This window comes from Aspergillus tubingensis, assembly GCF_013340325.1.
Source record: "Aspergillus tubingensis WU-2223L DNA, scaffold_8, whole genome shotgun sequence".
Lineage (NCBI taxonomy): Eukaryota > Fungi > Ascomycota > Eurotiomycetes > Eurotiales > Aspergillaceae > Aspergillus > Aspergillus tubingensis.
Genome location: NW_023336282.1, coordinates 623,464 through 650,731, shown reverse-complemented (window position 1 = coordinate 650,731; position 27,268 = coordinate 623,464). Strand labels below are relative to the sequence as shown.

The 27,268-nt window shown below is 51.1% G+C and overlaps 12 protein-coding genes across 12 annotated transcripts; 6 read left to right on the top strand and 6 right to left on the bottom strand.

Moving 5' to 3' along the window:
- Window positions 1–616: 616 nt before the first annotated feature.
- On the top strand, window positions 617–1,541 carry AtWU_06556 (SDR family oxidoreductase; the record flags this gene model as incomplete). Its single annotated transcript, XM_035501665.1, has 4 exons — window positions 617–659; window positions 719–1,253; window positions 1,310–1,409; window positions 1,470–1,541. The coding sequence occupies 4 exons, from the start codon at window positions 617–619 to the stop codon at window positions 1,539–1,541; spliced, it is 750 nt and encodes a 249-aa protein (XP_035357558.1).
- A 455-nt stretch (window positions 1,542–1,996) lies between these two features.
- nscE (NAD-dependent epimerase nscE) lies at window positions 1,997–2,959 on the top strand (the record flags this gene model as incomplete). Its single annotated transcript, XM_035501664.1, has 1 exon — window positions 1,997–2,959. One exon carries the CDS (start codon window positions 1,997–1,999, stop codon window positions 2,957–2,959), a length of 963 nt encoding a protein of 320 aa, XP_035357557.1.
- A 186-nt stretch (window positions 2,960–3,145) lies between these two features.
- Window positions 3,146–6,326, bottom strand: AtWU_06554 (uncharacterized protein; the record flags this gene model as incomplete). The annotated part of the gene is made up of 4 exons (XM_035501663.1): window positions 3,146–4,455; window positions 4,516–5,101; window positions 5,152–5,936; window positions 5,993–6,326. The coding sequence occupies 4 exons, from the start codon at window positions 6,324–6,326 to the stop codon at window positions 3,146–3,148; spliced, it is 3,015 nt and encodes a 1,004-aa protein (XP_035357556.1).
- A 1,476-nt stretch (window positions 6,327–7,802) lies between these two features.
- On the top strand, window positions 7,803–9,379 carry cox15 (cytochrome c oxidase assembly protein cox15; the record flags this gene model as incomplete). The annotated part of the gene is made up of 2 exons (XM_035501662.1): window positions 7,803–8,206; window positions 8,266–9,379. 2 exons carry the CDS (start codon window positions 7,803–7,805, stop codon window positions 9,377–9,379), a joined length of 1,518 nt encoding a protein of 505 aa, XP_035357555.1.
- Window positions 9,380–9,886: 507 nt separating this feature from the next.
- On the bottom strand, window positions 9,887–10,669 carry AtWU_06552 (uncharacterized protein; the record flags this gene model as incomplete). Its single annotated transcript, XM_035501661.1, has 2 exons — window positions 9,887–10,002; window positions 10,060–10,669. The coding sequence occupies 2 exons, from the start codon at window positions 10,667–10,669 to the stop codon at window positions 9,887–9,889; spliced, it is 726 nt and encodes a 241-aa protein (XP_035357554.1).
- A 1,582-nt stretch (window positions 10,670–12,251) lies between these two features.
- Window positions 12,252–14,231, bottom strand: AtWU_06551 (lysine--tRNA ligase KRS1; the record flags this gene model as incomplete). Its single annotated transcript, XM_035501660.1, has 3 exons — window positions 12,252–12,262; window positions 12,324–13,911; window positions 14,016–14,231. The coding sequence occupies 3 exons, from the start codon at window positions 14,229–14,231 to the stop codon at window positions 12,252–12,254; spliced, it is 1,815 nt and encodes a 604-aa protein (XP_035357553.1).
- Window positions 14,232–14,842: 611 nt separating this feature from the next.
- AtWU_06550 (putative dynamin GTPase) lies at window positions 14,843–17,521 on the bottom strand (the record flags this gene model as incomplete). Its single annotated transcript, XM_035501659.1, has 4 exons — window positions 14,843–15,036; window positions 15,093–15,234; window positions 15,287–17,394; window positions 17,446–17,521. 4 exons carry the CDS (start codon window positions 17,519–17,521, stop codon window positions 14,843–14,845), a joined length of 2,520 nt encoding a protein of 839 aa, XP_035357552.1.
- A 984-nt stretch (window positions 17,522–18,505) lies between these two features.
- Window positions 18,506–20,058, top strand: AtWU_06549 (mannose-1-phosphate guanylyltransferase; the record flags this gene model as incomplete). Its single annotated transcript, XM_035501658.1, has 4 exons — window positions 18,506–18,565; window positions 18,631–18,687; window positions 18,805–19,974; window positions 20,032–20,058. The coding sequence occupies 4 exons, from the start codon at window positions 18,506–18,508 to the stop codon at window positions 20,056–20,058; spliced, it is 1,314 nt and encodes a 437-aa protein (XP_035357551.1).
- A 580-nt stretch (window positions 20,059–20,638) lies between these two features.
- On the bottom strand, window positions 20,639–21,578 carry AtWU_06548 (uncharacterized protein; the record flags this gene model as incomplete). Its single annotated transcript, XM_035501657.1, has 2 exons — window positions 20,639–21,346; window positions 21,414–21,578. 2 exons carry the CDS (start codon window positions 21,576–21,578, stop codon window positions 20,639–20,641), a joined length of 873 nt encoding a protein of 290 aa, XP_035357550.1.
- A 1,927-nt stretch (window positions 21,579–23,505) lies between these two features.
- On the top strand, window positions 23,506–24,252 carry AtWU_06547 (DNA-binding protein; the record flags this gene model as incomplete). Its single annotated transcript, XM_035501656.1, has 1 exon — window positions 23,506–24,252. The coding sequence occupies one exon, from the start codon at window positions 23,506–23,508 to the stop codon at window positions 24,250–24,252; it is 747 nt and encodes a 248-aa protein (XP_035357549.1).
- Window positions 24,253–24,478: 226 nt separating this feature from the next.
- AtWU_06546 (mRNA capping enzyme family protein) lies at window positions 24,479–25,193 on the bottom strand (the record flags this gene model as incomplete). Its single annotated transcript, XM_035501655.1, has 2 exons — window positions 24,479–25,083; window positions 25,148–25,193. 2 exons carry the CDS (start codon window positions 25,191–25,193, stop codon window positions 24,479–24,481), a joined length of 651 nt encoding a protein of 216 aa, XP_035357548.1.
- A 1,004-nt stretch (window positions 25,194–26,197) lies between these two features.
- AtWU_06545 (uncharacterized protein) lies at window positions 26,198–27,069 on the top strand (the record flags this gene model as incomplete). The annotated part of the gene is made up of 3 exons (XM_035501654.1): window positions 26,198–26,213; window positions 26,296–26,691; window positions 26,792–27,069. 3 exons carry the CDS (start codon window positions 26,198–26,200, stop codon window positions 27,067–27,069), a joined length of 690 nt encoding a protein of 229 aa, XP_035357547.1.
- Window positions 27,070–27,268: the final 199 nt, after the last annotated feature.

Sequence of the window (27,268 nt, the reverse complement as noted above, 5' to 3'; positions counted from 1 at the left end):
TTTCCTTCTATGGCTCAGGTTAGTCCCTAACCGAGCAAGATCCTTAATCATACATAAGGTGGGCTTCATCGCCGCTGAAGCGACTTATGCCTTCATCGGCTGGGTATACACAAGGTCTTATAACTAGTCAGTAGTGAACGATAAAAAACAACTAAGAGAAAACAATGCCAGATCAAATATGATTCATGTAGTGTACATAGTCCAATGCCACCCTATTTCAGTTCATAGCATGAGGCTGAATTGCGGGACTGCAAACTTACAACTGCGATCTAGAAAAGTGGGCAATTAAAATTGTATAATTCAGTCCACTGTATATCAAGGCTCGAAAGATGCTTCAACGAGAGACTGTAATGCCTCAACTAGAGTTGACTTTGCCTCGAGACTGCGAAACTCGTATCCCACCACAAGCCACAATCAGTTAGCTTCTTTCCAGCCCTAGTCTCAGCTTAGCTAACCCAAAAACAAATGACTATAAAAGCGTCGCTTATCCTCCACCAAGATGGACCATATTGCTCTTTTATACATTCCCCTTTCAGATATCCATAAAGTCCCAATACTCGATTCTGTGTCCATCCTCATCGAGCATTACCAATTTCCCGCAACCCCCAACCCCACAATGTCATCCCCAACCATCTACCTCATCACCGGGGCCAGTAGAGGTACACACCACCATTCCTGATCCCACCCTCATGTTCATCTCACCCACAAAACTACCTAGGAATCGGCCTCTCCCTCACCCAAACCCTCCTCCTCCGCCCAAACACCACCGTAATCGCCACCATGCGCAACCCCACCACCAACTCTCTCTATACTAAACCCCCACTAACATCCCCAACTTCCACCCTTATCCTCCTCCCCCTCGACATCCAATCCACCACCTCAATCAGCAACGCCATCGAAACTCTCAAAGCAACCCACAACATCACGCACATCGACACCGTGATTTCCAACGCAGGCTACTACAACGACGCCACCCACCGCGTCGACAACATCCCCCTCTCCACCGTGCAGTTGCACTTCGATGTGAACACACTTGGCGTAATCCGCCTGTTTCAGGGAGTATATGACCTGCTGAAGAAGAGCACGAAGCCGGTGTTTGTCACCGTTAGTAGCTTTCTGGGGAGTATCGGTGGTCTTGAAGAAGAATTCTTTCCCGGTGCTGCATATGGGGTTAGTAAGGCTGCCGGGAATTGGGTGACGAGAAAGATGCATGTTGAGAATGAGGGGATGGTTTGCTTTATGATTCATCCGGGGTGAGATCATTATCTTTGCTTTGAGGTAGTTTGGGGTACTAATGTGTGGTGTGTAGGTTCGTGAAGACTGGGATGGGGAATTCGTGTGCGAAGAGTATCGGGTTAGAGGAGGCTTTTACAGAGCCGAGGGAGTGTGCGGAGGCTTTGGTGAAGTTGGTGAGTGTATTTTCCTTTGTGTGAGTCTGATATATTGGGGCGTGATACTGAGTGGAGTAGATTGAAAGCGCCACGAGAGAAACAGTTGGAGGCCGGTTCATTAGTTGGAGGGGTGACGAGGTTCCTTTCTGATTGGTAGGTATACTAGTATATGAAGCTGCTACAATGCTGCATGCTGCGCTGTTTGGTAGAGTGCCATATTAAATTTCATTATCATACGAAATGTTGAGCTTAGTCTCTATCTGTCGCACAAAAAGCCCTATCATCCTCCACCCAAGTCTCTAGATATACACATACTAGTATACTTCCATTCTCGCATAAGCACCCTCGGATATCCAACATTCCGTATGTACACCACACCCCATATAACCCCATAACCAACCAATCAATCCCATAACATCATATCCTAAACTCCGAATCCTCACCGGAGTTTAAATCCCTTAACCCCGACATATCTCACACACCACCCATAGCAAGAAGCGGGAAAATACTATATAAACCCATAGCATTATCCCACAACACCAGACCTCAACCACAGACCCAACAACCAATAAACCGACACTACAATCTCCAGTCAATCAATCAACATGCCCCTGATCTTCCTAACCGGCGGCAGCGGCTACCTCGGCCAAGCCATAACGACCCACGCCCTCTCCAAGAACTACACCATCCACTCCCTCTCACGCAGCCCCGAAAGCGACGCCAAAATCACCTCTCTCGGTGCAATCCCCATCCGCGGCGACCTCACCACCCTCTCCGTGCTCCGCGAGCAAAGCCAAAAGGCAGATATAGTTATCCACCTGGCGGACCCAATGGCAGGAAACTACTCTCTCCCGTACGAAGAACGCATCCGCATCGACGACGAAGCAGTCACTGCCATCGCTGAGGGGTTAGCTGGAAGCAACAAGCCGCTTGTAGTGACCTCCGGATCACTGGTCGTTGCTGCTACGGGGAAGGAGACGGACGAGGAGTCCGCGTTATGGGAGGAAGGGAAGGCGCTGAATGAGCGGATTGTCTCTGAGAGGAAGAATCAGAGGTGGGTAGGGGAGAAAGGGGTGAGGGTTATTGTGATTCGGCTGCCGCCATTTGTGTATGGACGGGGAGGCAGTGGGGTGGGGTTGTTTATGGGGATGTTTTGGAATGGTGGCGATGGAGGGAAGAAGGAGGTGAAGGTTATTAGGGAAGCGGAGGGGGTGGTTACGTCTGCGGTGCATGTGGAGGATGCGGCCGAGTTGTATTTGCTTGCTGCGGAAAGGGCTGGTGCTGGGGACGTGTTCAATGGGTGTTCGGAGTGGGGGGTGACGTTTGGGGAGTTGGGGAGGGCAATGGCGGATGTTTTGGGGGTTGGGGTTGAGGTTGTGGGGTTTGAGGAGGCGAAGAGGGTGTGGGGGGAGTTCTTTGCGAGGTTTTTGAGTACGGAGAATAGGGCTTCTGGGGGGAAGGCGATGAGGGTGCTGGGTTGGGTGCCGAAGAAGGTTGGAATCGTGGAGGAGGTGAGGTATGGGTCGTATGTTGGGGTGGCGGAGAGGTTGAGAAGTGGTGCTGCTTGAGGGTGTGTGCTTACAGGATGGGTTGTGTACGGATTTGGTGGTTGTATAGATGGGTTGCTTGCTATTATGTTTGACAACGAGCGTATTGTCGGTAGTATGCGAAATATTGAACATCTGGTAAGCACTTGTCAGACGTAGCATAGTTCTTGCGCGCAGCTGACACGATACAGTATGTCCTTTAAGGACCTAAGCAACTCGGTCTTCACGATAAGGAATAATCTTCACCGGAGCAATTAATCCGTAGTCTGCCTCATCCGGTGGGGACGGCATAACGACAGTGGCAAGCTGCCCACTCGTTTCCAGTTCATCCCAGTATGTTCGCAGCACATTCCCCAGAGGGGTACTAACAACGACCTCCACCATGTTATGACCGTGTCGAAGGAAATGCCCAATATCCCACTTTGCCCAAGTGATTTCGCCCGGTGGCAGCACGTGTCCATTTATGGTGACGCGTGCCGTGTGCATAACGGGCCCGAGATCGATAATTGCTCCAGAGACCGTGCCATTTGTGGCCTGTGGAGGCCAGTCGAACATTGTCGAGTAGTACCCGATTCCAGAAACGTTGGTTAGAGACGCCGATACCTGGTTCCAGGGCAGTAGAGTCGGAAGATCGAACGTTTGATTCGTGCGCCTCGGCCCTAACTCAACGTTATAGAAGTCCGAAGGTGCGGTCCATGACTCAACTACCAGCGACCAATTGCCAAGCGTAAATGTAGGCGTCAGCATTGGGGCTACGGTGACGGACTTTCCGCTGGAAAGGTAGACTTCGCGAGACTCTTGATCAAAGGATCTAAGAACGGCGAGGGATGTCATGTTCCCGTTTGCCCAAAGGACCCCATCTGTTATATTCTGTAGATGGAGATTTGGCTGGGCGTTCTGATGGAAGCCGATAATCACAGACTGGTTTCCAGCTAGCGTAAGAGAAATAGTAATATGGGTCTCGGACCTCTGGTAGATAGACAAGGCGGTGATATCGCCTGACCAGGCATCATACAAGAAGGGTGTTCCCGTTGTCTCAAAAGATATACTTCCTGAAGAGATGCCACCTCCATATGGGGCACCAGCAGCATCATTGTAAACATAGACGTAGTCCGTAAGTGTCGTTGTATCATGCCTCCAAGTGGTGTACCAGGTGCGGTTGGCGCTCACAGATGTGCGCGGGAGAATGCTTAGAGATTTGAGTGTTGCCGCCAGGTTTTCGTCCGGAACAGTGTGGACGTTATTCAAAGAAGTTATATTCTTGATTCTACTGACGGCTAGCTTGGCCGCTTCTGGGTTGTACCCGCTGAAGTTCGATGGCAGTCCACCGGAGAAGATAATCGGGAGCTTGGAGTGAGCATATTCAAGAAGTTTCGCAACTCCAAACGCTGTCAGAGTCTCGTTTGCTCGCACAATGAGGGCCTTGAATGCCTGCTGATTAGGCGCAAAGGTGCCGTTGGAGACAAACGCTCCGGGTAGCGCAAAGTTGTCGGGGCTTAGGTATTCATATGTGTAGCCTACGAACCAAATCTTAGTTAAGCATCACAAATCATCTGGTCCTAAGTGAAGCTGCTTACCTGCGCTCTGTAGATCAACAGGACTGTAAGTAGTGGGAACAGTCTTGTATGTGGTAGACTTCGACCAAAAGGCAATGTCCACCTTAGGGATACCTGTTTGCTCTACGAACTGGTTTCGAGAGAGCCAGTCTAGAAAATCTCTATAATAGGCAAAAGCCGGCTGACGAGGACCATGCATCTCCGAGAACACATACGAAAAGGTTGTAAAGCCCGGCCACGTTGTGTTTCCATAATTACCCGAGTATGGGTAACCATGAAGCACGAACTGATTGACAGATCCGGCAAGAGAACGTTTCAAGGACCACAGAAGCTCAGGTATGGTCTCCTGGTATACTTTTAACATCTCTGCACCAGCTTCACTGGAAATTATGCGCTTCCCGGCAAGATGCGCGGGGCCAGCAAATTGCCTGTAGCTGTCGATGTTATCGCTAAAACCTAATGTCTCACACTCCGGACCGTTGACGTAGGGTACGTTGGCAAGCATGTCCATAGGCAGGTTGTACACTACCTGTGCCGAAAATTGAATGCCTAGGTCATTGCTCCATTGTGTCAAAGATGTGAGATACTCGGCGTTTAGTTCCGTGAGCTACACCAATCAGCATCTAACCCCTTTCTACTATGAGAAGGGACACGAACTGTTTGCTGATAGTCCATTGTATGACTGACACCTGCATCAAGCTCATCAGTAACATAGGTGATGTCTGGAGTAGACCCGCCGCCGGAACCGATCAGAATGGGAATAAATCTGTTGATACTGTAGCCTCGATTGGCGTTGAATACCTCTTGCAGGCGCGGGGTCCAGAATGTGGAGACGGTGTATTCTTGGCTGTCTTCCCAGAGGTAATTGCCCACTTCGCGAATCAGTGCGCCGCTCTCGCTGTCCAGCAATGTCTGTCTCCAGAAGTCCACAACTGCTAACGCGCCTTGTGGAGAAAAATGATCGACAACCCATGACCCGTTCTGAGAGTAAGTCGTTATGGGCGATTGAGGGACAGCGGCCGTAGCATCAGCAGGACTCTGTACCTCACGATACTCAGAATGAACTAAGTAGTAAGCAAAGAGATACTGGTTACCTTCCGCAGTGTCGTTTGCTTTGACCTGAAGATGTCCGTTGGAGTTGACGAGAGGTGTGACGTCCAGTAGTGAGCTTTCCACTAGTACTTTGTATGTATCATTATTTGAACCGGTCGAGCTGACTTGTGCGGTAACAGCTGAAATCAGAGGGCCCGCGCCCCAACCAGGAATAATGCCGTCATAGCCCTTGTCGGGGGAAAATGTCGAGTTGAACCCAGCTAAGTCCCACAAAAGGCCATCATCATTGTAGGGCGACGGAACACCAGCACCTTGGTTTGGCCCAATGGCCAAGTCTACAAGTAAATCATATTCTTTTGCTGTTGTCAAGACAGTGTCGACCAGGTCCTCTAGTAAACATATTAGTATGCTCCTTGATGGAATCATGGGCTGCAGCAGGGCTTACTCCAAGCTGGACTTCCAAAACCGAATGTAGTCCAGTCCGACTGCAAGGGACATTGCCATAGTCCACCATTGTTCGGCGAGTCTCCATACAGATAATAACCGAGTAGCTCAAGCCCACCGGCCCCAGCTTCACCCATAACCTTCACATCCTCTGCTACCACGCTCAGGTTCACGGATGCATCATTCACCCAGTAGCGGAAGCGTGGTCTCACATTCGATGAGGGATTCTGAAAGCTGCCATAATCGAAGTCGGGTTCGACTTGGTCATTAGTCCCGACAGACCATACAGCCTGAGCAATAAGAGCAGTATTTATGAAAAGATACGGCAAATACATATTCTTCGGTTTTGGTGATCTAATCCCGTCCCTGGTAAGGATGGCACGGCACCTGAAAACTATACATCATACTACTAGTAGTATATATACCTTTGATAGACCGTCCGCACAGTGTTCTCTGCTGCATCTGATGAGGGGAAAACTGACTCGGTGCAATGCTGAGCCGGAATTGAGGAGTCATTAGGAAGATCTTTCGATGATGACTTGCTCGGCAATGCATGGAGCTCAAGAGGGGATCGAACTGCAGTGTGATAGTGGGATTCTTTGCAAAGAGCTGAGTAATCCAGAAGCGTGGCAGGTCTCATCATTTTCCACTGTCGTATGCAAGAAATACAGTTCGGTCTTATTGTAGCCGATCACAGGAATTCGTATTCGTACAGAGCTTCTGAAATAGTATCTAGTGTTTGATACCCTGCATTTGGCCCCACTAGTGCGGGGCCCCGAGCATTCCGACGGAAAAAGAGGAGGAAAATCTGGAGTCTAGGATGGCTTGATGCTGCAGGACCCCGCAGCGATAATATCACAGCTTCACAAATCATTTGCGAGGAGTCCGAAGCAAATGAGGGGGCAGCTCTAGTGTATGCACCCTTGCGGTGATTTTCAGCACCAGAAAATATCGGACTCGCCTGTAACTGATACCACATGCCAAGTCAACGGTGATGCTTTTCCTCTTGACAAAGAAATGGCCCACTTGTATATGAGCCGCTTCAAATGCACGCAACAGTATCTTAAATACATGGGGAACAGATTTTCGGTTGAGTGGCTGTACTTTTCAGGCGCTTTTTACCTGGTCCCTTGGACCTCGCTGTTTTGAAGGAGCCATAGGTAAGACCTCAGCACCGCGTGGCATTTCAGATAGTCACAGACTATCTTCAGAGAAAAAAAGTTGGTTATAGCTTGCCAAGGTGTGGCTTCCAGGATTCGAAAGTGACACGAGTATTCCTCGATGCATAAGTTCACCTAACAAATGTCTGTGACATTAAACGTGGTGGAGAAACACCGTGTTGAGAGCCTTAACGGTCTAATATGCAACGATCGAACGAAGTGTGGAATCTGCTCACACTCGTAGAGGAACTGTAATGACCGGTGATCATTCATCAAGGCTAGGACTTTTCACAAGGCTTGAAGCAGGGGGCCTTGACCATTCAGTATATCAAGTCAGATTGGCTGAGTGACTATACAACTTCACTGTAAGCTAATTCGATAGAATATTACACCGTTAGCAACAGACAAGGGTGCTGAGTAGGGAAAGAGAGAGATGCTACCAAGTGAGGTAGAATGTATAAAGTGAGGTAGAATGTATAGAGTAGTTACTAGTGGTGTATGGGCTGATCGATCGGCAACAAATTGACGTGCTCTGATTGGTTCGCGAGGTCTCGGCCTTCGGGCTTCCGAACGCGAGACTCGCCGAATTCCAACCAGAAATTCTGGCCTGGCAAGCCTTGGACAGCTTCATTCTCTCCTCATCCGCCCATCATGGCATCCTTTGGGCCTTCCGTGCCCTTGCTGCGAAGCCTGTCTCCCCGGCTGTCGAGGGAGCTCTTCACCTGCCGCCAATGTTTGGTCCGTACCCAGAACTTCGCGACTAAGTCCGCCTTCCGCAGACAATTCTCCGCCTTGCCCTTCGCCCAGAACACCAACAGCAGAGCCAACTCTGCCCTGCAGTCCAGGGCGAGAAAGCTTTTTGCGTCCAGTCTGAGAAGAAACGTCTCCGGATCAGCAGCACCGGAGGCAATTGCTGCCCAGGAAGGAGCCGCGAAAGCCAAGTCTAGCTTTCCGGATGTGAGCGATAAGAAAGTGGCCTACTGGCTGCTGGCCAGCGCGGCCAGTGTGTTTGGCATTGTCGTTTTTGGCGGCCTTACCAGACTGACTGAGTCAGGGTGGGATCTTCTCCTCCATTGCTAAGTTGCAGACCAATGCTAACGCAGCCATGTTGTAGTCTGAGTATCACCGAATGGCGCCCTGTCACCGGATCCCTCCCCCCAATGAACGCCGAAGACTGGGAGTCGGAATTCTCCAAGTACCGTGCCTCTCCCGAATTTCAACTACTGAACCCGCATATGACACTCTCCGAATTCAAGTCGATTTACTACATGGAATGGATCCACCGTCTTTGGGGCCGCTTTGTCGGCCTGTCGTTCGTGCTCCCGGCCGTATACTTCGTTGCCACGAAAAAGGTCAGCAAGCCCATGTCTCTGCGCCTCGCTGGTATTGCGGGCTTGATTGGATTCCAAGGTTTTATCGGTTGGTGGATGGTCAAGTCTGGTTTGAAGGATGATCTGTTTGCTCCCGGTAGCCACCCTCGTGTCAGCCAGTACCGCCTGACGGCGCATCTGGGTGCAGCTTTCGTCTGCTATACTGCTATGCTCTGGAACGGACTTGCCATTCTGCGCTCCCACCGTCTGCTCGCGGACCCGGAAGCTGGAATTAAGCTTCTGGACTCGCTTCGTGACCCTAAGCTCAAGATCTTCCGTCGCTCCGTTGCCGCTTTGGCTGCTCTGGTTTTCGTGACTGCCATGTCGGGTGCCCTGGTCGCTGGCCTGGATGCTGGTCTCATCTACAACGAGTTCCCGTTCATGGGTAATGGCCTGGCTCCTCCTAAGTCTGAACTGTTTGATGAACGTTACTCTCGCCACGAGGACCGGTCGGACCTATGGTGGAGGAACATGCTGGAGAATCCCTCCCTGGTGCAACTGGACCACCGCACCCTGGCCATGACTACCTTTACGAGCATCATGGCTCTGTGGGCCTACACTCGCAGATCTCCCACCATGAAGCGCCTCTTGCCCCGCGCTGCAAAGAAGGGTGTTCACGGTGTGGTCGCTTTCGCCTGCATGCAGGTTGGTCTTGGTATCTCGACGCTTCTTTACCTTGTTCCCACGCCTTTGGCCTCTGCCCACCAGGCAGGCAGTCTGTTCCTTCTTACCTGGGTGCTTGTCTTGGGAAGCCGTGTCTGGCACCCGTCTAGGACGGCTAAGCTGCTTCAGATGGCAGCCAAGGCCCGTGGACAGGCTCTTGCTAATGCCGCGGCCCATGCTCCCCGGAGAGTTTGAGGGTCAACCGTGAAATAGGACGAACAGGCAGGAGTTCTGGACTACATCTACATGTATTATACTGCCACGGAGTGGCCCTGTATGTCTACTAAAATCTCTACTTCACGTATTTGTATAATATGATCATGCACCACTGGAATTGCCTCGGGCGTATTAGCTCAATCCTGCCATGGTAGTACTCACAATCCAATTTCCGCTGGCATTAGGCACCAGACATACCGGAGAACGGCGGAGGGGGTCGGTGCCTACCTTTTTCGGAATATTTTCCCTATGATGGAATCCAGCTCTCATCTCTCTCACCGGAATGTCTACTCTGTCCGTCTGTCCACACCCAGTGTGCAAGCAATTTCAAACGGGGAGTATTCAACAATTTTCAGGAGATTGAAGGGAAACTGTACCATGTCACCATGACACATGATGAAAAAGCCGAAGGGCATAAATTTGTTGCAGGAGCAAAAGTCGAACAACAGCACATCAACAGATAGTTATCTGTTTGACGTGGCACGTTCACTCCTCACTTGCCCTGTCTGTCTGTTGGGTTTCAAACTCTTCGCGGGCACGTTTTGCCAGGATGAGAAAGGGGGCACGTATAGTTCGTCTCTCCTCCTCAGTGGTGGGCGATCCTATGAACTCTGTAAGAAGAAGTTCCGTTCCAGACCTACATAGTGTCTATCACCTACCACTTTCACTTCTGCGACTAGCAGAGTCTTCAAGCCCCAAAGCATACAGCATCTCCGCACCTTCTGCTGTCTCGGGAGCTCGAGCATCATTCAATAATGCTCCCTCAGCTGCCGGGGACGGAGCAGCGGTAGCTTCAGGCGTTGGTGCTGGTGCTGGTGCTTGACAACGTTGGCGATTTCCCCGGCGGCCTCGTCGGTTTCTTCTCCCCCTCCCTCTATGCTGTTCTTCCTCCCTCCTTCTACTAGTATATATCCATCTTCTGGCACGACCCCTCCCTCTAGTCATTGCCATCCATCCTCCTAGTCTCGCCACTCTCTGTTCATGATCAGCAGTCGCCTGGGCCATTAACCCAGTTACATTAACGGGTGAGAAATGCGTCCTGCCTTGGACCCGATGGGTTCGGCGTCCACCAGTTTCGATCGTGCATGCACGACATTCTCGCCATCCACATGATCGACACTGCGACATGGCATTCTGCATGTTGAAGAGGTCGCATCTGTCGCAGACATCTTCGTAGGCTTCTATGTACCGGAACTCGGTGTGGACTTCTGCGGCTGGGCTCGCCTCTGCGGCGGTGTCGTTTGGGGGAATCGCGGACTGGGAATTCATGGCGATACGAGTAATGAAACTAGATGTCTCACGTGTTTTACTAGTTGTAATGGTCGAAGTGTAATCGAGGTACAATTAGTAGATAAATCTCCGAAGTATATATACTTCTTCTCTGCCTTCTAGAATACTTGTCTTCGAAAGAAAATGTGGAGACGTGAAGCTGTTGCCCAGGGAAATGCCGACGTGATAGAGTTGTACTTTGGGGAGTTTGAGGGTTATGCACAACATGCTCGTTGGGGCTTATAGTCTATTTATCATAATTGAAGGGAAATGAAGATTAGGCTTATTAGGCTTGGAGGGATATTCCAACACCTACAATGTCTCATGAACTGGGAATAAACCACACAGCCCCTGCCAACCATTTGGGTTTTGAACATTGTCTATCAACTCTAACGGAACTTACAGTTGTTCTACTACTTCATCAATACAGTAACCAGTACTACTAACAACCATTCATTTAGTAGAGAAATGACCGGCAGGTAGATCTAAATTCCAGTAGCCCAGAACGCATACACCAGGTAACAAGAAAGATATTCGGGGAAGAGAGTAGAAAGATGTGAGCTTAGTATGACAAAGAGTTTGCATTTGTTAGCTAAAAGGCAGTATATACAGACCAAGCATGATGATATAAAGTCCCTCTATCATTCTATCATTCTATACGGGAACTTCCCAACGGAAAGCCCCGAACAATCATCACCACCATGTTCCATCTGCGGAGATTGCCCCCTATAACAAGCTTAACTTGTAACAGTGACATACTCATTAGTTACAGCTCCTTCTACATTACATATCCTGTTATTGAAGCAAATGCCATACATGTCTGCCTAAGGCATCCATATAGAGGGAGGTAAAATGATGGAAGGCAATTACTCCTACCGCTTGACTGACCGCCAGAAGCGGCAGAACCTAGCGAACCTCGATCAAAAAAACCTCGGATTTAGCGGGTTTTGGAAACATACAGTTTCCAAATGCTGGTCTGAGATTCTGTTAAAATCCCGGTGCGGTGTGGCAGTATCCTGATGGCCTTGGGCAATATCGCTTCATACCGCCGTAGTGGGTGGGTCCTGGGTTTCCATGACTCGGGCGCTAAACCATATCCGATACCCATATCTGCATCTGCCCATCCCTCCCGTCAACTCTATATCCAACCCAATTGAGTCTGACGACACAACAATAGAATATCCTCCTACATCAGCAATGCAGTTAGAATCCTGCAACCAGTATTCTAACCACACTTTAGCCCTTTGCCAATAGTAGAAAAGATGGCCGAGGGATAAGGCACAGCTGTCCAGGGTCATCTGAATGCGGTCCCGAAAGGGGATACCATTCTTGTCCTGCTTGCGGCTGATTTCAACAAGCCATTCTCTTCTTTGTTACTGCGTTCACCATAGGATGTATTATTCTACTTTGTGGGGTAAACACTATAAGGGGGATAAGGTAAGTATATAAGAAGAGATAAAAAGATATTTACTACATCTCTGGCATCTATAATCATTTTATGCATTTCTTCATTGACATCCGAATACCATGCAACTAGTCATCAGAAAATACTAACATCTAACAATCAGTTCGTCATATTTATCTATTTGTGGGCTGTAATCGTTCGTTAGCTATTCGTTTCTTTTCTCAGAAGAAATCAAAATGGTCGACTCACCAATACCCTCCTCAGCCTGAGGCTCAATGCCAACCACCTCCGCGGCGGGCTTGGTATCATGTGCAGTCTTGTCCTCCTTCATGAAGGGGAAGGCCAGAACCTCCTTGATGCTGTAGTTGTCCGTCAAGAACATGACCAGGCGGTCGATACCCATACCCCAACCACCAGTGGGCGGCAGGCCGTACTCCAAGCTGGTACAGAAGTTCTCGTCGATGATCTGCGCCTCGTCGTCACCCTGGTCCTTCTGGCGGGCCTGCTCCTCGAAACGCAGGCGCTGGTCGAACGGATCGTTCAACTCGGTGTAGGCGTTGACAATCTCCTTCTTGCAGACGAAAGCCTCGAAACGCTCGCACAGACCGACGTTCTGGCGGTGGTACTTGGCCAGAGGAGACATCATCTGGGGGTGGCCGGTGATGAAGGTGGGGTTAACGCAAGTCTCCTCGATGAACTCACCAACCAGCTTGTCGAGCATGCGGGCGTTGGTCATCGGGGGAGAGCACTCAACACCGGTCTTCTTAAGCACACGCTTGAGGAACTCGCCGGTCTCAGCGGTGTGGAGCTGGTCACCCGGAGGGAACTTCTCGCCAGTGGCCTCCTCAAGAGCGGGGATCATCTCCACGCGGCGCCAGGGGGCCTTCCAGTTGACGTTGTAGGTCTCGCCAGACTGAGTGTGGAAGGTGGTCTCGTAGCCACCGGTGATGTGCTTCACGAGACCGGAAACCAGCTCCTCGGTCAGGTTCATGACATCGTAGACATCGGCATAGGCCCAGTAGAACTCGCAAGTGGTGAATTCGGGGTTGTGGGTGAGGTCAATACCCTCGTTACGGAACTGACGACCAAGCTCGTACACACGCTCGAGACCACCGACGATCAGCATCTTCAGGTACAACTCGGGAGCAACACGCATGAACAGGTTCATGTCGAGGTCGTTGTGGTGAGTAACGAAGGGCTTGGCGGTGGCACCACCAGCGATGGCGTTCATCATGGGAGTCTCAACCTCAACGAAGTCGCGGTTGTCGAAGAAGTTGCGGATGTAGCGCACGATCTTGGAACGGGTGACGAAGACGTTACGGGACTTGTCGTTCATGATCAAGTCCAGGTAGCGCTGGCGGAAGCGCTGCTCCTTGTCCTGCAGACCGAAGTGCTCGGACGGGATGGCGTGCAAGCAGGGAGAGAGAAGGACCACCTCGGTAGCGAAGATGGACAGCTCACCGTCGGCACGGTTCTTGGGGCTGGTACGACCGGGGAAACCGACAATACCGACAATGTCACCACGGCGGAGGTGCTCGTGCTGAGCCTCGAAAGCCACGTCGCCAGTGGCGTGCTGAGCCTGAGCGACGACCTGGACCTTGACGCCCTCAGCGCGGATATCGTAGAAGATCAGCTTGGCGCCGGAAGCACGCTTGGTGTAAATACGACCGGCGATGCGGACGGCGACCTCAGGCTTCTGCTCGCCCTTGGCGAGACCCTCATAATCAGTGAGGTACTTGCGCAGATCGTCGGTGACCTGGAACTTGTGGGGGTAGGGGTCGGGGTTCTTGGTCTCGCGCAGCTTGTTGATTCTCTTGCTGCGGATCTCGAAGTATTGCTGTACAAAAATGAGCGGGGATGTTAGCAGAGATGCGACAATGGATCCCCCGACAGCACACAAAGAAGCGCCCCTCAGCGACGAATGGGCAAAGAATGACTCACGTTGGGGGTGAGGTTGGCCTCCTCATCCTCGGCGGAGGTCTTCTTCTCGGCCTTGGGAGGAGCAGCGGCCTCCTTCTCCTTCTTCTTGGCCTCCTTCTCACGGTTCTTCTGGCGTCTCTTCAACTCGGACTTGGAGACCTTCTCGCCGGTCACCTCATCGAGGAGGAGGTTGGCCATGGAGGCCTCGGCCTCCTTAACAGCGTTGTTATCAGCCATGGTGATGGACGGGGGTAATTGCTCAGTCTCAATCACCGTGGGAACAAGACGATGAGAAGGGAAAGAAAGGTAAGTGGAGGGATCGATCGATGACACACAAGATGGTGGGCTGAAGTCGGAGGGAGCGAGAATTTTGGGCGGGAGTCGCCGCCCGCGATCCTCATTGGGCACCGCGAGGGGCAGCTCCCCCCCCGCCCAGCCAGTCCTTAAGTAATCGTCTGTTCTTTGGACTCGGCCTCCTGTTTATCATCATTACGGAAATCTAGCAAAAAGTACCGAGTTTCCCCATTAGTTTGCATTCTAGAGCTGTTAATCTTTCTATCTGACATCTCTCCTTTACCATTGGGTACACGCTGCCATACACCATTCGAGTCTATCGCAAGCAGGGTTTAGGGCTTAGGGCATCAAAGTGGGGTTCCATACCCCGCCTCGATGCTTGCGGTCAATCCCTCCATCATCCATCACTATTCCAGCTTCAACTGCATCTTTTTCCAACATACCCACTCACTTAGTCCAGTTACCATCCTAATACATTTGATCACCAAAGTAGATTTTTTTGTAAACACGCACTGTGGACAGGAAAATGCTCACAACACCTCGTCAAGCTGCAATCAAGTAGTCCAATCGTCGGGAGGCTGGGATTTAATCCTCACATTCTCGAATTGGTCTTCCTGGTCATCCTCTTTCCTCGCTAGCTTTAGCCACTCCTGGGCTTTATCGATTCGCTCCTTTTCTCTGAGAAGGAATTGCCGGCGTCTCTGGCGGTCGGGGTCCTCCTCCATCAGCTCTAGGCAACGTTCCAGTGCTGAAGGCAAGAAAATATCTTAGTATATAATTCCTGCTAGAATGAGTGAAACGTACCGTTTTCATCGAAGATACAAAGCTCTCTTTCGATCTCCTTGATGAGATCGTCACGGCATTTTGCGAACAATTTAGTGTGTACGCTCTGGCATATTGAATCAACGAACCGCGAACTCGCCAAGTCGTAGTACCCGCGACTCGTCTGGCCAGGGCAGTTAGTTTATAGTCGAGGCTTTGGCATGGGATCAACTTACCGCCATCATGGTCAGCTCCTGCGAGAACTGGTCGCGCCCCAGCTCGGCATCTGTAAGCTTTCGAAGCTCAGCTTCCCGTCGGGCGTCTCCTTTAGGGTACTTTCCCTGAGAGTCAAGATAAGACCCAGCGCGGGCGAGCCGACGCCTTTCTGCAAGAAAGCTGTGAGCAGACTTGATTGACTGGTCCAATGCCGAAAGTGCCATTGTGAATGGTTTGTTATACTCAATGTTGAAGTTTTCCTGCGCATGCTCGAAATGAGCAGCTCGTAGCTTATACAAAAAGCTCTCAATGATTCGCTTGAGTTCTCGATAGAGACCCGTCTGATGATATTGCAGAAAGACTTCATCTAGCTGCCTGTGCAGCATGTCCCGGACAAGGCGATAGGTGGCAACCAGAAACACTGACAGTGGGTCGTACCAGTGCTTTACACTCATCTGGTTCATGATCTCAATGGCTTTCGGGTCCGTCTGATCCGGCAGTCCAGCTCGATACGAATCCTCATTTATTCCGCGAATCATCTCCCATGTAAACATCAGGGCGGGAGCGTTGAACTTGTCGAATTGTTCTGTCGAGTAAAAACCATTTCTGACCCCGTTTGTTGCTGAATTTGGATGTTGTCTCCCTTCTGGCGCGACTGAAGTACTTCCAAGCTCACATGGTGACTTGCGTTTGACTGGCTGTGGGACCGTTGTCATCTCACAGTCCGAATCGCTCCCCTCTGCATCGCGGTCCGTCGGGCCAGGGAACCTATCACTTGGAGAGAGCAAGCTCACAGTGGGCCGGGTCTTGATCAGAGCTCGCTTGAAATCCATGGCAATATGCGACCAGATCTTCTGCATGGGATAATTTGCTGACCCACCATCAATATGAGCGCGAATTTGCTCCTTCAGCTGGTTCAACTTCCCACAAATAATATATGGAACATTCGCAGAGGGCGGGTCTGGGAGAGTCCGGAGCTCTGCCTCAATCCTATCTGCTTTGGCGTTGATCTCCTTAATAAAATCCGGTAGGCATCCTTGAATCTGCTCAAGAAGCAGCGAGGAGAGTGTCGCCTGTAAATTTCGGGTCCCGAACTTGTCTCGATAAAGAGCCAGATCAGTGGCCCAGGGCTCTCCCGCGAAGAAGGCTTCTTCCTCTTCTCGAGCGACGGAGTGCTCGACCGCGGGGTCAGGATTGTTACGAACAACAAAGTACCCGTGGCCAAGCGAGAACTTGTCTCCTTCGAGTATTTCAATCCATTGGGCATAAGATTCTCCTGTCTGAATGCGATCGGGCTTTGTCAGAACACCCATTGCCCTTGCGTTTGCTCCAGAGGTGGTTTGCACGATCCTTGCAGCGCTTGAATTCGTGGCATCATTCGTCATTGGCAACGTCAGCAAGACAATACAGTGCTTCTGCAAAATGTAGTGCTTGACAAGGTTCTCGACCAGATGAACAAGATAGCGTTCTCCTTCCTGTTCGGCTTGGCTTATGACACCGGGCAAATCATAGAATGACAAGTCAGGAAATCCCGGTGCAGCAATATCTAAGCGCACGACGTTGGGTGAGAATTTTACTTGACAGTAATCAGGATCTGTTTCACTGTTTTGCCCGGGCAAATACTCGCTGGAAGGTCTGCCTGGGTTTAAAATGGCGAGCTGCGCCCATCTAATCACTTCGACGAGGGCGAGCTTGTCTGTCAGTGTTGTAAAAAGCTCATCTTCTTGTTGTTCTTGCTCCAGCCAAGGTCCGAGAGGCTGGGACTTCTTCGAAAATTTACCGCCCTTCTTAGAGGCATCATACATGTACTTCCGCGACAAGAAGACCTTGCAAGTCCATGGCTGATCAGGTTCCCCTTCACAGAGATTGATCTCCATTGGACATCTGGTGCATGTCCCCGCGCTTCGTGGCACCTTGATCTCGCTCATTCCCTCGATCAAAGAGCTCTTACCGGCACTCTGGTCACCAATGACGCAGATTTTGGGTAGCACAATCATCTTGTCCTCAATTCCGAGGTGGCGTAGGTCCTGGATCTTCCGAACAAGCTCCTTCATGTCGCTGGCAATCAGATCTATGGAGTCCACATTGGGGGCTTCGGGAGGAGCCATCTTGCTAGCCTGGGAAATAGCTAAGAAGGTGTAAGTGATGGTTGAAGGTTGAATCGGTCAGTAGGACTCACTGGGAGATATACTTTCTCGTTCAGCCGTCTGGTTGCTGAATGGGGTTCGTCGTATCTCCAGGGTGAGTAATGACATAAACGGTCCGTAGGAGCCTAGGAGATTAGAGACCTGATGGGATCGAAAGAGCGTGAGTGAGGTGAGAAACAGAGAGTTACAATGAGACGAGAAGAATCTCAGACTAATGGAGAAAAGTGTGCTATTGAAAGCCTGACTGTGTGATAGAAGTACAGAAGTTCAACGTTGGGAGGGGAGTGTTATGAAGCACTTCTTTTCCAGTGAATGGTAGGGGGCAAAGGAGGTTTTGAGTCCAAGCGAGAACTAGAGATGCAGGCCATGATCAATTTACCAACAAAAATATAGAGTGAATGGATGTGTAAACACGGCAAAAATAGAGTGAGATCTATAGAAAGATTGTGCCAGAGAGGTCAATTTAACATCTGCAGGAACCCTGACAGCAGCATGAAACGAAGCCAAATCGGGAAGATTGCTGTGTTGTCGGACATGATTGGAGGACTGGGTTAGTATCGAGAAGCAGCCACTGTTTGAAAAAAGTATGTGATGATGTCGGAGCTGAAAGTGAGTTGATCTATCCTTTTTCCATGAATTACGCTCCCAACCCTGTAAGCTATAAGTAATATGATAGTACTCCGTACACCGTAGTGCCAAAGGTGAGGAAGTAAGTAGATAGATGGAGGTGAGATGGTCCCGAGAAAAGTGGAAACCCCAGGCTGAAAGCGGTGGAGAGGAGTCAGCCAGTCAGGTGCCGCCAGCCAACCAATGGCACCTGAATCCATCAATTCAGTCCCGTGTCACTCTCTCAGGCTCTCTCTTTCTCCTGACCTGTTCCGGAGAGCGCTAAGACTTAAGGAGAGCTGGCGGTGGGCCTGGACAACAACTTACTGCTCGCTCCCCCTCGGCCTTGTCCTGCGTCTTTTCCCCCTCGTTCCTTTTTCCAAATCTTTACGACTCTTAATCTATCAATCTGTCTGTGCTCGAGATTTGGCCTCACCTTTCATTCCTGAACACCAACCCCCCACTTATATACCCCCCACCTTTCCAATGCTTCAAGTTCCAGTGCGGGAGCACACCAACGTGGCCTCCACCAAGGCTGTGATCTTGGTATGTGACGCTAGTGACTTCTGCCTCCTGTATCAATCTCGCTGACGGAATTTTTCCTTACTTAGGTCGGAGGTCCGTCTAGAGGAACGCGCTTCAGGCCTCTGTCCCTTGACATGCCCAAGGTTGGTTGCCCCTCTCTGCCTTAGCTATCCCGCAATTCATGAACCCCTCCGCACCAACCCTCGATTTCGTCACCCGCAAGCTTTGTCGCCGCTACTCATACTTGGATTCCTTGTTAGCCCCTCTTTGAAGTCGCCGGTCACCCTATTATCCACCATTGCCTGAAAGCTCTCGCCAAGATCCCCGATATTCGTGAGGTCATCCTCGTCGGCTACTACGATGAAACCGTCTTCCGCGACTTCATTAAGGACTCCGCCAAGGAGTTCCCTCAGTTCAAGATGCAATACTTGCGTGAATACACGGCTCTGGGCACCGCTGGCGGTCTCTACCATTTCCGCGATGCCATCTTGAAGGGCAAGCCCGAGCGCATCTTCGTCCTCAACGCTGACGTCTGCTGCTCCTTCCCCCTTGGCGAGATGCTCAAGCTGTTCGAGGAGAAGGATGCGGAGGCCGTCATCCTCGGAACAAGAGTCAACAACGATGCCGCCACCAACTTCGGTTGCATTGTTTCCGATTCCCATACCAGACGGGTTCTGCACTACGTTGAGAAGCCTGAGTCGCACATCTCCAACCTCATCAACTGCGGTGTCTACCTCTTCGCCACCGAGTGCATTTTCCCCTCCATCCGCAGTGCTATCAAGCGCCGTACCACCCGCCCTCGCCTGCTGTCATACCCTTCGTCCGAGAACTTGGAGTCCTCTTTCATCGCAGCGGAGGACGAGGCAGAGAAGAGCGAAGTCCTTCGTCTGGAACAGGATATCCTCTCCGATCTGGCCGACAGCAACCGTTTCTTCGTCCACGAGACGAAAGATTTCTGGCGCCAGATTAAGACGGCCGGTTCCGCCGTGCCCGCCAACGCCCTTTACCTCCAGAAGGCCTTCCAGGCTGGATCTGACGAACTGACCCCTCCTTCCGCTGCCATCGTGCCCCCAGTCTACATCCACCCCTCCGCAACAGTGGACCCGACAGCGAAGTTGGGCCCCAACGTTTCCATTGGACCCCGTGTGGTCGTGGGCGCAGGCGCTCGTATCAAGGACTCGATCGTGTTGGAAGACGCCGAAATTAAGCACGATGCATGCGTGATGCACTCGATCATCGGCTGGAGCAGCCGCGTTGGTGCCTGGGCCCGTGTTGAGGGTACCCCGATCCCCACGGGCAGCCACTCGACCAGCATTGTCAAGCACGGCATCAAGGTCCAAAGCATCACCATCCTGGGCAAGGAGTGTGCCGTGGGTGACGAGGTACGGGTACAGAACTGTGTGTGCCTGCCGTTTAAGGAATTGAAGCGCGTATGTAACCCCATCCATCCACATCATCTCGAAACATGAGGCTAACAATATTCCCAGGACGTCGCCAACGAGGTTATCATGTAAAAGGAACATGTGACGTTTTGGATGTGACATGCATATTCTATGATATCTGTTCTCTTCCCCTCTATCTTTGGTCCCAATCGACCATTCTGGCTACGCCCTTATTGGCGGTCGGATTGCCGAAACTACATGCTTAGATCTAGCTCCAACCTAGAAACGGACCATGAATGAATGAATCATGTGTCCGTGGATATCTCCCAAATAATATGCTAATATCCCTTCATAAGCTGGATTATCATCCAAGAACTTGCTATAAGGTATTCAGGTATCTAATACTAAACTATCCAAGTCATATGACAACCAGATCAAATGGCATTATCGCTGAAGACAAATAAAAGAAAAGTAAAAATTCCTGCATTACGCCCGCCAGCATATGAACCTATTCAAAAGTCAAGGAACTATACCCATTTTACAATGCAAGATCGTAACACATCAGTTCAGTTCGAAGGGCGTGAGAAAGCCAAGATAAGCTGACTTGGCTCTCACGCAGAGACGACACGCAGATGATCATCATCCCCAACGGGGTGGTCGCGTGACCGTTCTGCATTCGTGGAACGCGTACACCCAACCCCTACACGATCATTTACCGATACGCAGCCGGATCATAACTCGTCTGCTCCGTTGGCTGACTATAACCCGCAGTACCCCCGTAAGCACTAAACCTCACTCTTGGCTTCCGGCGTCCCTGCACCGGAGCCGCATCGGAGTACTCCTCCGCCTCGTCGGCATGGTGCTGCTCCAACGAGCCAGCCCCATACGCAGGAGGGGGCGGCATACGCTGGCTGGGATGGTACAACGGCTCCGGGGCGTGCTGGTACAGGGGTTCTTGTTGGGGGTGGTTGGCGTAATAGGGGTGGTCGGCCTCATCGGGCGGGTAGGGACCAACGCCGCCGGACATGATGCTGCTGTCGCGGTTGTGCATCTTGTAGTCGTTGAGAGCGGTGCTGCTGGCCATGGGGTCGTACTGGCCCAAGCGGGTTTGGCGTCGGTAGACGATGACGTCCAGAGCGGCGGCGGCGATGTGGGATGTCGCAGCGACGATGGTGAATGTGAAGAGGGCCTTGTAGATCCTGCAGACGCTGATGCCGGTCGAAGTGCCCCAGTAGGTTGCGTTGCAGGTCGTTAGGATGGTGTGGGACATGCTCCAGCTTAGGAGGCCGAGGGCGATAAGCCAGAGGACGAGGACGATGCTGTTGGTGACGAGGTTGAGGCGCGGGGAGAGGCCATAGCAGCAGTGGGTTAAGGTCGTGAGGATATAGTTTAGGAGGGAGAAGACGGTGGCTATGAGGAGCTGATGAGTTGAAATGAAGTGTTAGTGGAGTGTATAACACAGATGGTGGGTAATGTGGTTGCCTTACGATTAGGAAAGCCCAGGGGAGCTTGTAGTTGTTGCTATGCAGTTGGTTGATGAATACGGCCAAGATAATGCCCACAATGAAGGTGGAAATTAGGCCGAACAAGCGAATGGTATGGAATGGAATCGGGGGGTATTGGGATGGCTTGACTGATGCTCTGGACCGCATGTTGGCGATGCGCTGGGATGAAGCTTATCCCAATCGCGGCGGGTGTGGGTGTGGGGTGGAATGAGACCGAGAATCCAACTCGTCGATAAGCAATCAAGATGTCGATCCGCTGCGATATGATTGCAGCGCGATAGATGTTAGGATATTCTCATGTACCAAATGGATGGAGGAAGGAAGGAAGAGAAACAGAAAGTAAGGGAAGAGAGAGATGACAACAAACAGGAGAAAAGTCAAAAGGCAAACGGACGTGAGTTGCCATGCAAAGAGCAAAGCCTCGCTGTGGTGGACGATCGCGACTCCACTGCGGGTGTTGCTAAAGAAAGAAGCGGTTCGGGGGAGGATGACGCCGCTGCTGATGAATCTGCCCCGGTAACTGTGCGTGGCTCGCGGTTGGCGTCTCACCGGTGGGCCAGTGTGAAGTTTAACTTGTTCTCCAGCCTCCCCCAGGCCACCCGTTAATCTAACGTGATAGTGATGCTGATGCTGATGCTCCTTTTAATGATCGTAAGCCTGGTATGAGTTTATTTTGGTGTGGTTGTGGAGGACAGTTGACACGTGCCTGACATCTGCCTAATTGGTCCATGGATCCACCCAGGAACCAGTGGGCATCTTCACTACTACTAGTAAGTACTATTACTACTTACTACACCATGTTATCTATGAATACACCATGCGTGATCTTGAATTCACTTCTCCATGAAAGCAGGATGCTAGAGCTTGATAGATGCATGATGTTTTGCTTTTTGGCTCATCGATAAATCACTCATTGTGCTTCATGGTTACTAGTTGGGGATAACTATACTAATGAGAAGCTCTCCACATCAAGCTACCAACAGTAGCTCCCAAATTTATCGAAAGAGCTGTTGATGCTCTAATCTAGCTGCTTCGTGTCACTCTTTTCAGGTACTCCCCCACAATACACACCTGCGGGATGCCGCCACTTCACAGCATCGTGGATACAGCATTCGTATCGATCTGAAGTATTCTGCAATGATTGTTTCTATGCATACGGTGTTAAGTCAACCCCATTCTGTCTTGTCAAACCTTAGACATATTGAGCAACATCAGAACACTAAGACACGTTTCGCTTCCATAGTGAGAAGACGTGTCGCAAAATCTAGGGCGAGCCAATGGAGGCAGTCCCTACACTAAATTTGTTCAATTGCTAGCCATCCGAGTATGCTGTCTGGCATTTGCGGAGATTTTCTGGGGCGATTGTCAAAGTGGAAGTGGATTTGACGCTCTGGTATACTCGAGGCTTTCCTCAAGTTCAAGGGCGATTCTTTTCAGTCCAGAGTGACAGAGACGGTCTAGAGCTAGCCTTTGAAACTGACGGCCTTCTACATTCTTGCCCAAACCCCCGTCTGTCACTGTTATATACCCGAGACGGTCCATTTGGGCGAAATATATACTACTAGATCATGAGGTTCAAGCACGCATCAAACAGCGCAGGGAGTACAATCTTGGCCCTGTCTTGTGACACATTCGTGGCATCCTCTCTCAACCGTCCGGGTTCGATTGGTCCACTATACTATTGGGGTATGTGGAAGTTACATTGTATGCCGGCTATATCATCATGCAATCATTAGGCGCTTTGCGCGGATCTGGCATTGGGAAGCAAAGAAACAATAAGACGGGCTTTATAGCAGCTGCAGGTGAAGTGGAGGGTGCATGTGATGATCTCATCTGGCACCAGAATGGTCCGTGCACCGGTAGTGCCATGCTTGACCGCCTGTTCGCCGGTCGGCGCCAACCGATGCAGTAAACATGTCCTTACTTTCTATAATTCACTCTTCGTCTCCTCGTCCTAAGAACACTACCCTCACAAGCATGGAGTGTCTTCGTTAACCTCAACCATTCTGGGTCTATCCCACCAACACCAATCATCTCCAATACTCATTCGGCTTCTCGTGATAGACAGACGAAGATGCCGCCGCCCCGCCGCAAGAAGCCCCTTTCGCTAAGGATTCGACAATGGATTCATCGGCTTCGCACATGGCGCTCGCCGTTAAACCTACGCGGCAGCCTGACAAGACTACGGGCATTTGAGAGACACCCGGTCTGGGCTCTGGTACGCCTTTTTATCCCGTTTCCTTCGTGGAAATTCCCCGTGTCCGACGTTATGCCGGCGGCGGAAATGATCGGAAACGAAGAATTGCTTCTTCTTCGCCACGACAATATGATCGACCTGGAGAGCATACCGATTTGGCGCGTTCGCGATACCCCCTTGAGATGTTTGTATAGAATGTACGAAGCTATGGCATCTGGTGTATACGAGGTTTTAGGCACCGAAACTGAATACTTTTGGTATCAGAAGGGGTGGTCATTACAGTCGATCAGCGACCCCAGGGACGAAGATCCCGTGCGCTATGCCATCATCGCATGTCTCGTTGAGGAACTTGTCGTTGCGTTTAATTGGCGTCTAAGTCTAGGAATGCGTCGGAACCGCAAGCACATCATCCGAAAGACGGAAGACGACCCGTGGCCCCCGTATACACCGCTGATAGGTCCTGCATGGACGGGTTCTGTTCCGGCGCTCTCGGCCAGCGACTTGGACGGATTACCCGGACGTTACATATTGGAAGGAAAACTCGTCTTAGAGGACGGCGGATTGAATAAAATCTTCGCGCGCCGCAACATCATTACGAATGTTGGCTGGCTTTATACGATCTGAACCGCAAGCCCTACGCTACCACGTTTTTTGTCTCGAAAGTAAGGGGACCATCCGCTTCACCATCTGGCGGTGTGCACGTAACTCCTTGCCAAGTACAGTCGAGAGTTCATAGCGAGCCCATTGCGCAACCCGACTGTCGGCGACAGCCTTTCAAACTACTTGGACCTGAATCATGCCGCACTTGGAGCAATTACTCAACTCCCACCTGCAAGGGACTGAGATGGCTTCAAAGAAACACATCCTCGCCATAGGTTGCCTTGTAAGCAGCAGCCACACAGTTCATGGTCTCGACGTCTGGCATGACGTCAAAGCCATTCTTGTTCAGTGTGCGACAGTACTCCTTATCCAGCTTACCCCCCTTCCTCTCTTTCATGAACTTGAGCATTGCAACGGCATCGGCCAGATCAAGCTCCGCTTTGCGCCCCCTCTCCGCACAGTAGATGCGGCGCAACTTCCGCTCCAGCGCCCATTCCACAGGTGCTGCAAATACGAGCAGGGTGCCACTGGCCCAGAGGACAATATTTTGCTTGATGGCGTCCTCCATCAGGATCTTCCGCGTCTTCTCTGTAACGAACACTCCCACATCTTCGTTGGCCCAGTCCTCCATGTAGTGAGCCTCATTGGCGACTTCCCGGATGGACTTTTGCAACGGAACCTTGATATCCTCATCGTTGGCCCACTCCGGGTCAAGCAGGAAGTCCATGTCCGTAGTTGTCTTTCTGTTCTTCAGGTACATCACAGAGAAAAAGCCCCCTGCCACGATCATCCGGATGGGAGCGAAGGCCATGATCATGGGATCTGTGCCGAGTTTGGCATCCAACAATCTCAACGCTAGGAGCGCGTTATGGATTAGAAACTTTCGTTAGCCCCTGAGGTAGCACCGCGAAGAACTTACCTTTATGAAAGTCCTCCATGTCCAAATACACCTTGCGCTTTGTCATGATTGCGCGCTGAACGGTGCTAGGACCGTTTTCTGTGGACTTGGGAGGGCAGCCGTGGTGCAATGCATGAACGGGGAGATGTTTGTGTTTGTCCTTTGACGGAGAACCTTGGGCGGGTTGGGGGGTCCCGCACCGAGATTCTGGGGTCAAAGCTGGAGGAGGGAGAGGGGGGATCTCTTCCCTTTTAAATAAAATTACTGGAACTGGCACACGGGCCGGGTTGCTTATGTCAGGTTCGTCAGGGTTGAAGTGAAGCTGGGCTTGAATGGCATTCACGATGTTGCCCTATCTCTCGCCAGGTCCCATATTGGGCTGTCTCCTGCATTTGCCTCGCATTAGTTGACACTTGTCGACTGCTTGCTCGAAGGTCGCTCGAGGACCCCGCCAAGCTGGTGAGGCGTCGAATTCCACATACCGCATCTAGACCGATCTGCGTCGGATACGTGGGTGATGCTGGATCACTGTGTATAATTCTGAACTTTGCTTTGCTATATATCACTTGTATAGTCCAGGTTAGCGTGGGTTGCTACGCTGTACATTATAGGATATCCATCAATGTATTATAGAACGTGTACAATGAATTCGTGGATGTCTTGGTCGTGGATGCCATCAATCTCCTCAATGCTTAACATAGACCTGGAATAAATTATTTATAATTTTCTTATCATATAGACTGTGACTTAAGTCATTAGCAGTCCAAATTCATAGCGGTCAGCACACCATCACCAGTAGCGTGATAAGCCCCGTCCCCGAGGATTTCTCCGCAGCCGAAACTGCAAAAACGCGTTATCGGGCTGCTGCCTCCGCATCGCCCTTGATACTTGAACACCTCTCTCTTCCGTCATCCTACACCTGGTACCTTTTCCACATTCTCACAAACAACACCAATCCTTTTCCTCCAGTTACCCCATCAACAACTCACCACCATCTCCCACCGGGATCCAACCCACACATAACTGACTACTACCCCTCACCCACCCCGCGCCAGCACCAACACCAACACCATGTCCACCTACGAAGGTACTAACTCACCCCTCCCAGCTGAACGTTTCCTACCACAACACCAAAACCCAATACTAACAAATAAATAAAACCAAAACAGTGGAACACAACACCACCGACCCCTCCACCACAACCCCCACCAACAACAATAACACCAGCACAACCCCCTCCAACCCGCACCGCCACCGTCGTCCCGACCTCTCAACCTTCTTCTCCGCCCTCTCAGAAATCACCCCGGACGAAGCGCGCCATCGTCCCCATGCCGTCCCCGTCCCCCGAGACGTCAGCGCCGCATTCTATTCCCTAGCGGAGGCATTGGACGTGATGCGCCGCGACGGCGGCGGCGGCGACAGCGGAGCAGCTATCCCCAGCGCGATCGGAGAAGTGGAAGGCGGCGACGAGAACGACCTCCTCACAACGATGATTCAGAGTCTGCTTAGCACGGCGGAAATGCCTCCTAGGGAGGTGGAGGGCGCGAGTGAGGAGTTTTGTGATAGTGCGTGGATACCCCCACCCCTCTTCCCCAACTTGGAACTCATGTAAAGGGTTTGGTTGTGGTTGTTTTTGGCTAACTGTTTACTTGCTGTTTGGTGTAGTGCTTGATCGCGTCCCTCGCACGCAATTAAACTCTTCCCAGGTCTGCCCGATATGCAATAACCCGTTTCTGGAGGATCAGTACCCGCTTGTGGTGCGGTTGCCGTGTCATCCGACGCATTTGTTTGATTTGGAGTGTGTGAGGCCGTGGTTGAGGCTTAGGGGGACTTGTCCGCTTGATCGGACGGATTTCGCCAAGCAGGAGAGGGAGAAGGTCGAGGCGAGGAGGAAGTTGGCGGAGGAGGATGAGGAGGAGGAGTGGGATGGGATGTATGCTTGATTTGTTGTCTCATTCTTTTATTCGAAGGGACTGTTGAGTTGGGGGTAAGGCTTGAATTTGGGAGGTATAATGAGGTATGTGAGAGTGGTTTGTATGGAGTTGGGGTTGGGTGGGTGAGGAAGCGAAATGCGTGCATATAGTTTTGGGTATGGCATGGTAATATCTATTTACTGTATGTAGTGTATATCTTTGTACATGT